The 12,022-nt window shown below is 42.3% G+C and overlaps 1 protein-coding gene across 3 annotated transcripts in view; it reads right to left on the bottom strand.

Moving 5' to 3' along the window:
• Positions 1 to 210: 210 nt before the first annotated feature.
• The window catches only part of CEP112 (centrosomal protein 112), a 261,521-nt gene continuing 249,709 nt past the window's right edge, over positions 211 to 12,022 (bottom strand). For all 3 annotated transcript variants that reach the window (XM_084864076.1, XM_084864074.1, XM_084864075.1), the window contains 3 exons: positions 5,368 to 5,469; positions 1,921 to 1,985; positions 211 to 665 (listed from right to left, as the gene is read on the bottom strand). In XM_084864076.1, the coding sequence (XP_084720202.1) occupies positions 662 to 665; positions 1,921 to 1,985; positions 5,368 to 5,469 (171 nt within the window). In that variant the 3' untranslated portion in view covers positions 211 to 661. The remainder of the gene's footprint in view (positions 666 to 1,920; positions 1,986 to 5,367; positions 5,470 to 12,022) is intronic.

The raw sequence follows: 12,022 nt of genomic DNA on the forward strand, positions 1-12,022 counted from the left end.
GGGTCAGCTTAGAGACCAACATGACAGATACTTGGACAGACGACCAGAGGTTTTTAACCTAAATAAACACACTGCTTATGGATCTGATCCTTTCCTCAACATAAAGTATTTCCCTCAGAGTATAACTTGAGATTCTCAGTACTTTCTAGGGAAAAATACCATGTAGATGTCATTGGTTTTAGCAAATGAGATGCAACAAAATGTAGAAATAAAATTGACAAGTACAAGACAATGCTTTAATAAAATATGAATACGAACATGAAAACAATGTAAACATGTTAAATTTTTTGATATGATACTATAAAACGTGATTGTGATCATATGCAGCAGGTAAAAGTCTAGGCGATAGCATTAACCAGACAAATTATAAGAAATCATTTCTTTTCCCAATATAAGCAATTCTCAGAACACACTCAAACACACACAGTATGGAAATAAAAGATAAAGGAGTGTTAAAAAAAAGAACTTAGGCAGACACAAATTAAACCACCCTAGTAGTATATGAGTGATGCATGTTTTTATGATCTTAATCCACTGAAGAATTGAAAAATGCCAGTGATCTCACAGTTTACTATCCAAATCTTCAAACCTGCTAGCGGTCCGCAGAATGGCCCGGACATTGAAGCCATCTGAGCTCTGTCACTCGGGTGGATCCTCACAGTTACCTGAAAATCCGAAATCTCGGTTAGGACTTTCTCTGACCTACGAGGCACGTCAGTTATAGAACATGTTTTCATTCAAGAGGAGCTGGACGGGCCCTGGATGGGCTCTGGCTGGCATGGCTCAGTGGTTGAGCATTGGCCTGTGAACCAGGGCACGTGCCTGGGGGCAGGCAGGAGGCAGCCAATCAGTGATTTTTCTCTCATCACTGATGTTTCTATCTCTCTCCCTCTCCCTTCCTCTGAAATCAATAAAAATATATTTAAAACACAAAAACAAAAGGTGGTAGTGTGATTCTCAGTCAGGGCACATACCCAGGTTGATCCCTGGTTGGGGCATATGTGGGAGACAACCAAACGATCTCTCTCTCTCTTTCTCTCTCTCTCTAACCTCCCCCCTTCTTCTCTCCCCACAATCAATAAAAACATATTTTTTTTTTTTTTTAAAAAAAGAGGAGCTGGACCAAAGGAGGCTAAAAATAACATCTGATATCAAAGTGTCATCATCTGTGCCACGAGGGGTCAACTCCTCTCTACACCAAGCAACAGCATCTTTTGCAGAGCTCATGACGCACAGGGTCCTACTTTAACCTAGTGCTGTATAAGGGCTCAGTCTTTCCCTGCACAGAGAGGAGGGCAGTTTGACTACATCAGCAGGTAATCGTGTCTGTGTTGCAATGTCTCTGGGGACTTCTGACAGAGGGTCCCGTGCTTCCCTGAGAAGAAGTACACCTGGGGCTCTGAGTCACTGGGAGCATGGTGACGTTACTGAATCATTGATCCCCCCCCCCCCCCCCCCCCACACACACGTACACTCTCCCGCACAGTCAGGGGCCCCTCCTCTCTTATCTGTTCTGGTCTGAGAACACCTGTAAGAGCTCCAAACGCCCACGGGACACAGGACTTGGGAGATGTGGCCTACCACACTGAGCACTGCGTCATCTCACTATCTTAAAAGGATCGCACTGCCTCCTTAATCCGCAAGCGGGCTTCAAGACAACTTCTTGTCCTGACGACCCAAGTGAGGCCCGGGCTTGCAGGCGCCTGCAGATCCTCTCATCTCCTTCTGATCGTCCTGAGTAAGCACTGTGATTACAAGAGGTGGTGACTTCTCAAAGACAGGCTATTTACTAAAAATAAGCCTTTGTTTTTCAAAATTGATATGTTTAGGAATGTCACTAAAGACCTGAACGTCAAGCCAGGAGACTCACAGGTGCAAACCAATGCAAACCAATCAGCAGGCATTCTGACCAGGCCATACCTTCTGCCTTGGTAGGTGGTCAGCTCTTCCTGAAGGATGGACGCTCTCTTCTGCAGAAAGTTAACCTGGAGGAGAAGACTTGTATGAGAGGAGGTGATGTGGCTTAAACAGCAATAATGCGCATACATGGTGGTCCCCAGGTGAATCTCAGAGAATCTGCTGGATGTTATGTTGTGTTTCTATATCGGATCACATCGTGTCCCCACTGAAAGCCCACCAGAGGCACCAGAGTCAAGTTCAAATGCAGAGCCACTGTGATTTGGCCTGGGGCCTCTCTTTGTGGCTCCATCTCCCCTCACGCCTTCCCATCATCCCTCCCTTATGTACCTGTTGGCACAGGCTGTTCCTCTTTTTCGAATAGTTGGCTAACTATATCCTATCCATCCTCCACTATGTGGTCCAAACTCACTGAACTCTGACTCCTCGCAACTGCTCCCGCCCAGCTGGGCACCCTCAGGGCCCCTGCTCGGCATCCCTGTGCTCTACCCATCAGCACTTCTCGCAGGGCCTTGTGGTTGTTTTGGTATCTCTCTCTGAGACCTGGAGCTCTCAGAGTGAGGGTGCCATTTCCTGTCTCTGGTCCCTGTTCCTTCCACAGGGCCGGGTGTGGAGCTGGCATTCACCAGCTGGTGAACGAGTGAGTGAGTGAGTGGAGAGAAAATTACGGCCTTCTGGAAACCTCAGCCCATCTTGGGGATTCCCTGAGGTTGAAGACAACATTTTGTAGTGGAAAGAGCCTGGGTTTTGTCTGGAGTTATGCCAACTTGGGTTCAATTTCTGCTTTGGCCTTTATGGCTCTAGGATAGTTATTTAAAGTCTAGATGCCTCATTTGCAAAATGGGGTTAATGACAGCCGCCTCCCAAGGTCAGGAGGACGAGGTGGAGCGACTATCAGAACTGCCTCCCTAGTGCAGAGCTCACAGCTGGGGGAGGAGGGGGCCGGAGGGAACTAGGTGGCTCAGCATATTCTCTGAAGTCAGACCTTTGCAATGTGGTTTGATTACTTTGAAGCATAAATTTCTATTATAAATTCAAGAGCACCTTATAGGACCAAGAGAAACTGTTTGGGGATAATGTGTACTGTGGCTTGATGGAATCAAGAGCCAGTGGTATTTGATCATTTTGGAATTGTTTACTCTCGCCTCTTTGGTCTGAACTGAAACCATGGCAACGCTTGATTCGGAGACATAGTTAAGCAGGAGAGCACAGCTGGCAGAACAGAGAATGTGCTCGCGGGAGGAAAGCACAGTCTCTCTAAATGGGTCCATAGCCAAGTGCTCCCTCGGTTTCGCTGAGTTGCATTATCACCGGCATCTTAATTTTATCCAATTGCTCACATGACCCACAGGACAATGATAATGTTGACAGATGCGAGGATTACACAGTTCAGCTTCCCCCACGGTGCTTTGCAATCGGAATTCCAACAATTTTCAAAACACACAGGCACCTGTGCTTCCCACTAAATGTGCTCGCTCTGCGGGCATGCCTCCCACACAGCTGCCAATGCTGAGGCCCAGGCTGCTCTCTCTCTCCCTCTCCTTCCCCTCCCTCTCCCCCCTCTCGCTCTCTCTGTCAACATCCAATGCAGTGTCTCCCATTATAGTGAAATGATATGAATGACAACAGAAGCCCTGCAGGTGGGTAGTAGGTTTCTTCCTTCCATCCTTTCCTTTTTCTAAAAAAAAAAAACACCCCCTCATTTGAAGTGCCAGGTCTTACCTAGCTGACCCTATGGAAGCTCTTGGACAAAGTTAATGGGTAAAACCACACCCCAGTGAGCTTTCCACCTACACAAAGAGGACACAAGCCTTCCTACCAGCACTCTCTTGTAGGGGCGAGCACAGCCTGCACAGCAGCATAGATAGAACGGACAATTACATTTTAAGAGAAGAGGCTTTTTACTGAGGGAAACAGAAAAGCAAGGGCTAAAATTTGCTCCACGTTTTGTCACGCACATTATAAACAGCTATGTGAGTGTCATCAATCTACATCAATCTAGATCTGTTTCTGTTGAAAATCATCCATGGCACAGAGAACAAAGACATCATTCCCTCATGGAGCTTCCCCTCACAAAAATGTGGTCTTTAAAAAAAAAAAAGTTACTTAGATAAGTAATTTGCAAACCCATGGTTTGACTTTTCAGTTTCTGAATGGTGTCTTTGGAAGTATAAAGTTATACATGTTGACGAAGTGCAATTCATCTATTTATTTCTCCTGCTGCTGTACTTTTGGTCTCATTGCCGAAAAAAAAAAACTTCATTCAAGGTATAAAGATTTTCCTCTTTATCTGAGATTTTTTCTTGGAGTTTCCTTCTAAGAGTTTCACAGTTTGGGCTCTCAGTTTTACATGTTTAGGTCTCGGATCCATTTTGAGCTAACTTGTGTATAATCTGTAAGGACCTCAGCTTCATTCTTTTGCATGTGGATTATCCAATTGTAACAGCAATATTCTTTCTATCTTTTCCTCATAGAATAGTCTTGGGACCCTTGCTGAAAAATCAATTGACCACAAATGTCGGAATCATTTTTTCTAGATTCTCAATTCTACTCCTGTGCTCTCTCCTTTAACAAAGTCACACTATCTTGATTATTATAGCTTTGTAGTAAGTTTTGAAATTGGGAATGTGAATCCTCCAAATTTATTCTTATTTTCCAAAATGGTTTTTGGCTATTCTGGGTCCTTGCTAGTGCTTTAATCTCAATCATATAAGGATTCTTAGAAATACAGAGGGGACATAGTTGTTGTATGAAAAAATGTATGTTTTAAATTTCTAAGTGTGTTAGAAATGGGAATATGTGAACTCTTTCTCAGGTTTGAGTTTAAAAAAGTTCAGTAGACAAACAATATATAAAACATAGAGAAATATACACTGAGTGGCCAGATTATTATGATCTCTGAACTCATAATAATCTGGCCACTCAGTATATATCCTATATAATAAAAGGCTAATATGCAAATTGTCCCCTCAACTAGGAGTTCGACCAGCAGGCAGGCTGGCCAACTGCCCATGTCCCCTCCCCCTGGCCAGGCTGGCTGGACCCCACCCATGCATGAATTCATGCACCAGCCTCTAATATATAAATACATATACACACACTGAGTGGCCAGTACACATGTACACATATGTACACACCCAGGAGTCAGCAATGTGCTAAGCGATGGCACTCTGGGCCTGGCACCAAGAATAAAAGGGCGAGGCTGAGAGGAATTTAGACGAAATGAATAAAAGTGACCATCAGTTTTCAATTTCAAGGGCGCTTTTAAGAAAATCTCATTGAGACAATGAGTTCTGAACCTAGTTAGAAAAACATTAAAAACCACAGTTCCTGCTGGGGGCAGGTCATGCCATGACAGCACCTATCATTTCAGGATGGACGTGATGTGCAAGTGTCTTTTCAGGATGCACGTCCCCTACGCCCGCGGGAATTCGGGATTCTGGTAATTACCTGTGACTTCAGGGAGGAAATGGTGTCTTCAAGTTCTTGTCTTAGAGAAGCTGGCATCAACCCTTTGAATTTTGTTTCGTATTCTTGTCGTATGTAAGTTATCTAAAGTGAAAAAAATAAGACAGCTTACTTATTTATACACAGAAACAACTGTTTTGGCTTTAACAAATTCCAGAACAATACCTGCTCATCACAAAGGTAAGTCTGTTACACGTGGTCAAAAACCAGGTAATGAAATAAGAGGAAGTACAGTTACAAACTGAAAAGTTACCCAGCCTGTCCTTGTGAGTCTGGGAGGGGCAGTACCTTTACCAGCAGTTTGTTTCTTTAAAATGCTTGGCTCCACAGCGTTCAGCGTTGGAGAAGTGTAATACCAGCACTCTCTTCTCCATCACGACGCACACACTGGGCTAACCCCGTACCTTTTCTTGACCAGCATGTGGACCATGGTCACAACACACTGTGATTGGAGGACAGTTCACAGCCCGTCATTTTATTATTTATTTATGTAGACATGTCCCCAACAGGGCTATGCAATCCATATGGTTATGAAGCTATGAATGAAGGATAATCTATATCACTGTCACCAAGTCTCCTCACCGCGTGGAGACCAGAGTGCCCTCATCACTGTGAGTGGCTCCAGTTCATGGGTTTCCCTCTCCCTCCAGACACAGTCAGCTCTGTGCTCAACAACTGATGGTCACAGGCTGGCAGAGGAAAGGTTAGGGGATGAGTGGATGGCTCATCCCACTCATCTCACTCAGAGCTCAAGGTAGAGACAAGTGAGACAGGTGGAAGAGACATGCCCGGAGCAGGATGAAGAGGTCCATGAGTCTGAGCATGAATGTGAGTGTGTATGTCTCAATGTGTTTAGCTAGCTAGCTAGCTATCATTCTTTCTTTCTCTTCCTCCTAATCTGAGATGCGATAGAATTTAAAAATCTATTGCATGGTGCCGTGTATGACTTAGCTGAAGCTGATTTGCAGTATATCTCGTCAATGATAATTCAGTGGACCTATCTAGAAATAAAGGAATTACTATGAAAATATGCATAACTAATTCTAGTTAGACAAGTCTATGGATTTACTGAGGATGATTTAAAATTACTCGTCTTTAATGCCCAGCTTTTCTTTTACTAAATCGAATTAAGAAATGTGTTCTAATAATTTCATTACCTACTAAAAGCCCAGGTTGAACATGCTAGAATATAATTTTTCACTTTTTGGCAAAGTGTTTTTGTTTGTTTTTTAGATATGTTATAATCTTGTGATTTATACATAAAAGAAAAACAAATAATGAAATATGATATTTCCCACTGATGCAATATTTGATTTTTCTCACATTTTCTTCTTGGACTTAATTTTGATAGTTACATCTGTCAGCTGACTCAAATGAAAGGCAAAAGCAAAGGAAAACACATGTTTATAAATCAGATCTTTTTTTTTTTATTAATATATTTTATTGATTTTGTACAGAGAGAAAGGGAGAGAGAGAGTTAGAAACATCGATGAGAGAGTCATCGATCAGCTGCCTCTTGCACACCCCCTACTGGGGATATGCCCGCAACAAGGTATATGCCCTTGACCAGAATCGAACTCGGGACCTTTCAGTCCCCAAGCCGACGCTCTATCCATTGAGCAAAACCGGTTTCGGCTATAAATCAGATCTTTAAGGAAACCTTTATTAAGGGTTCACAGACTACATATATATTTTTCTATCACTCAACATTGGCTCTGAAATTTTGAATTACTACTCCTTTAAAAAGGATATGTGTCTGCTTGTAACCTTGTTAGTTAAGAAAGTCTGCCCACTTGCCTATACATTTGAAAGACTGCTTGGCTGGGTATAAAAATTCTTCAATCCCACTTTCTCTCTATACTTAGAGACATTTATTTTCAATGTCTTCTGGTATTACAGATAGCTATGGTAAAGTCTGAAACCAGGTTAAAATTTTTTTCATATTGAATATGACTTACTTTCTCTGCTTGGATGCCCATGTGATTTTCTTTCTTTTTTCTTTAAATATTTTTATTGATTTTTTGAGAGACAGGATGGGAGAGGGAGAGAAAGAAACATCAAAGAAAGAGCAAAGCACCAATCGCCTGCCTCTTGCATCTGCATAACCCCCACTGGGGATCAAGCCTGCAACCCAGGCATGTGCCCTAACTAAGATTCGAACCAGCAATCTTTCCATGCATGGGACACCATACAACCAACTGAGTTGGTTGTATGGTGTCCCAGAAAATCACCAGCCAGAGCCCATGTGATTTTCTTTTTCCTTGATTCAATAGCTTCACTGGGATATATTTTGGTATTAATTATTCTGTATCAATTTTCCTAAGACATTGTATGTGCCCTATCTTTAAATTCAATTCTCTGAAGAAAAGTTTCTTCTGTTAGAAGAATTATTTGTATTATATTATTGTTCTGTGTTCATATTACATATGAATCTTTTTCTATTTGTTTTTATCCAAGAATATAAATTTTGCATGTATAGGCTCTTCTTTGGTAATCTTCCATATTATAATTTTATCTATTGTTTTACTTTCTTATAATTTTGTATCTCTTTTATATTTTCCTTTCATTTTGTGGGATTTCCTTTAGTCAGATACTGTATTTCCTTGAATGTTTTCAGTTATAATTTTTCTATTTTTGTTTCTTCTAATATGGTTTCAATTTCAGTAATCTTTTGATTTTTGTCTACTATTTTCCATAAGATCTGAGAGATCACTTTTCATCTCTGTCTGTTGACTTATATCATCTTAAACACACATCTCTTTTTCTTTTCTGTCTTCCCCCAGCTTTTTCCTTGACAGAGAGACATGTGAATGTGTTTTGTAAATGCTCTGACATGGGGAAGAACTGTTTGTTATATAGAACTATACTTTGTCTAAACCTTCCCTCTATTTCTTGATCTGTGTTTTTTTATTAGTTTTTTTCTTACATTCCTTCTTTCTCTCTCATTCTAGTGAGGTCCTTATGCTAGTTCTTTTTTCTTTAAAAAAAATTAAACCTCATTTTTGAATGGAGCCAACAATATTGAGGCAGAGAGAGTAAGCTCTGGGGGCCCATCTTCCCTCGGTTTTGAGTGCTCTGGAGGTCAAGCCCAGCACTTAAGCCCTTTGGTTGATACTTATAGTTTTCTTGACTCTTGCCCCCACTTCACTTTTCACATTCGACTTTAACAAATCCCAGAGTAATACCTATTCATCACAAAGATAAACGTGGTCAAAAACCAGGTAATGAAATAAGAGGAAGTACAGTTACAAACTCAAAAGATACCCAGCCTGTCCTTGTGAGTCTGGGAAGGGCAGTACCTGTACCAGCAGTTTGTTCCTTTAAAGCCCTTGGTGCCACATCCCCTATTGGAGGCCAGGCCATAGACAGCAGGAAATTGTTTGAGCAAGGTTGCTCTTCGATCACCACTATCCCTTCCATCACTCTTTAAATTCAGTGTGCTATATGCCCCAACTTTTACTGAGGATCTGGGCATTTCTACTTCCTGTCTACTCCTTTCTTTTTAGTTTTTATGATTTCAGTGAATCTAAGTGAACTTAAAATGAGCTCTTGGAAAATCTAAAATTACCTCACCTACAAGTGAGACTATCAATCAGAAAAATATTACTACTCTGAATCCTTAAACCCAAATCCTGAATTTAAAAATCATAAGCATTTTAGAATCCTGTTATTTTAGTAAAGACATAGAAAACTTTAACCAATCTGGTTCACTCTGTTTGTAAGATGTTACCACCAGCAACCATTTATTGAGTATTTTCTATGTGCCAGATCCAAGTCTGAGTGTTTTAATAAGTGTGATCCTTCTGACAGCCAGGGAGGGAGCCCAGAGCCATAAGCCATGATTTGCATTCAAGTAGTCTGACTCTCAAGCACATGTCTAAATGCTGAAACGTTTCTTCCACCCCAGAAGGAAAGTGAACTCACAGATACAACCAGGTAGAGCCATTTTGCCCACAAAACACTGGTGTTCTCCCAAACCTGACAGGCGATGGGGAAAGGCGGCGGGAAGGACTACTGCTTCCTTCCAGATATCCATCTACTGTTTGCTCCGTTTTTAAAAAGGACAATATAACAACAACAACAGCAACAATTGGTTCCAATATGGCTTGGTTCCCCCATACACTCCCATTAGCTTAACATTTTAATCTATTAATTATTTATGTAGAAGACTAATTTTAAAAATCTATACAGTGCAAGGCACATACCAAACTAAAATAAAAGTCCCACAAATCCCCAATATAAGCACACATTTGAATTCCAAGCAGTGAAGACTATATCTAAGTGTGCCATATGGCAATATAAGAGAAAGAAAAGAATTAGCTTATATCCCTTTATATCACTTTTGACCTCTGCTATCATTTTTCTATCCTACCTCTCACTCTCTTTTCTTCCTGCTTGCCCACATGATATAAGCAAAGAGTTTGATGGACATACACTTCCTTTCACTAAGGGAGATCAAACGTTTTACATGTAAATCTATTTTATTATTCGATGTATTAACTTTCATTAGTAGATAGTGTGTGACTAAACTATTAAATGCAGAAAAATTCAAAGTCTGTTCTCACTCGAGGACTTCTGGAAGGAATTCCTAACACTGCTGTGGCTCCTTTCCACTCCCACTGCCCTCAGAAAGCACCGTGTACAATCATCTGCTCTTCCACCTCCTCAGCCACATCACACCAAAGAGACATAAGCTTCCCTCTCTCCACAGGTTACTTCTCTCTCCACTTTCCTTCACCTTCTTACCTTTAGAAAGAAGAAGGAGAACACAAGGCACCATGATAGACAATGACATTCCGATGATGTAGTAAGACCCCTGCAAGCTGAGTGGATGTGGTGTGGGTGTAACATGGTACCCATGTGACCAAAGATAGATGTTTTTGCACCAGGGCCACAGACTGCCCATCTTTTCCTCCAAGGCAGAGCGGTGACTATATTTTCCTTAAGTTTAAAAATGGGGGATGGAGACTAAGAACACCCATGCCTGGAGTTTAGCATTGTATTTCATAAAAGTTATATCATGGATAATCAGACAAATACCCACTTGCATAAATCAGAGACTACAAAGTGTATAGAAAATGTAGTTGACTCAAGTGAAGAGGGTCTTTGGAGATAAGTGACGTTGAAAAAGTAAACCTTGGAAATCTATAATTTCATTGAAAATGTGTAGGGAGAACTAAAACATAGTTAGTGGTGTTCTTATTTGAAAAATACTGTACCAATGAATCAGGCCAACCCGTCACCTCCTGCTTTGTAACAACAGCAAGTGAGTGGAGGTGGCAGCTTTGCATAAACGACCTCTGGACAGAGCCTGGAGCAGGATATTTTATGGCTTCAATGTACACAATCCCAAGTTCATGCTCCACGAGGAGCGAAGAGGGGAACCACGTACTGTGTTGTTGCTGGATTTTTCACATTTTAAAAAATGAAACACATAGTTACTTATGACTATGGTAAGGTAAGAGTGAAGCAGTTCAGGAAAGTGCCCGTGCCTGATAATTGCCTTACAAAGTCCAGACACGCGTTTTGGGGGCCGGCAAGCAGAGGAAAAGGAGCCGAGTAAGGGCCCTACTGACGTCATCTCCTCCATCTCCACTTTCCTGCATTGCCCCAGGACCCCTATTAAGACTGTGTATAGAGACACAAAGCTTGTATGGATTCAGAATTGATTTTAAATCGATTTGTATTTTATACTTAAAACAACCTCCATGCATTTGGGAAACAGCAGTACCTGGTCTTGAGCCGTATTATATATCCCGGCTACTGACAATGGTCGGTGTGTGGAGACTTTCGCAGGCCCTTGCCCACAGCTCTGGCCCCCAGGCGGGAACCCCCACTCCATGGAAGGGAAGGAGCCCATCAAAACTCTCTCTCCATCCAGCCTGGATTCCCACCAATTGGAAATGCAGAGGGGGTGAAGGGAGATATCAGATGCCTCCCATAGATGCCTCCCACAGTCGTTTATTTAGAACCCTGGCCTAACACAGGCTGAGCTGAAGGCCACAAAGCAAAGTGAGCTTGACTGGTGGATTGGCTGCAGGGGCAGGAGGTGGGGGAAGGAACGGGTAACTCTGGAACGTAGTACGCACCCTGAAGGAGGGTGAGCGTGGATGGGCACTGAAGTAGGGGGCTTGAGGTGGGTAGAGAGCATCGAAAAGACATCAGGCTGCTGCAGGGAAGTGAAAGGCGGTGTGAGAGGGGGGCAGGGTGGGCACAGGGACGGAGTTGTGGGAAGGGTCACATACAATACGAACAGAAATGGGCAGGATATTTCTGAGCAGTGGGCCAGTGTGCAACAAAGAGGTTTTGCAGAGGCTTTTTAGGGAAGTGAGCATATAGACCTGATGGGTTTATGTTGAATTCCAATGTGGTTCGCCGAAGAAGAGGGAAAGAAACAGTAGTAAGAGATGGAGCAAAACAAAATGCTCTCTCTGGTGCAGCTGGGAAGAAACGCACTGCCTTCTGAGCAATTTCGTTTTCACTGGGTTAAGGGGCTCTGTGTTGCCACAGCAACTGCCGAGAGAGCCGCTCTGAGGAGGGTGCTCTGTGATGCTAACGCATAAAGTGAAAGCGGAAATAGTAACCGCAATTTTCTTAACAGCCTTTTACAGACTCATTTCCCCTCTCCCTCCAGCGT

The sequence above is a fragment of the Pipistrellus hanaki genome (assembly GCF_964339955.1).
Source record: "Pipistrellus hanaki genome assembly, chromosome: 16".
NCBI classification, from domain to species: Eukaryota; Metazoa; Chordata; class Mammalia; order Chiroptera; family Vespertilionidae; genus Pipistrellus; species Pipistrellus hanaki.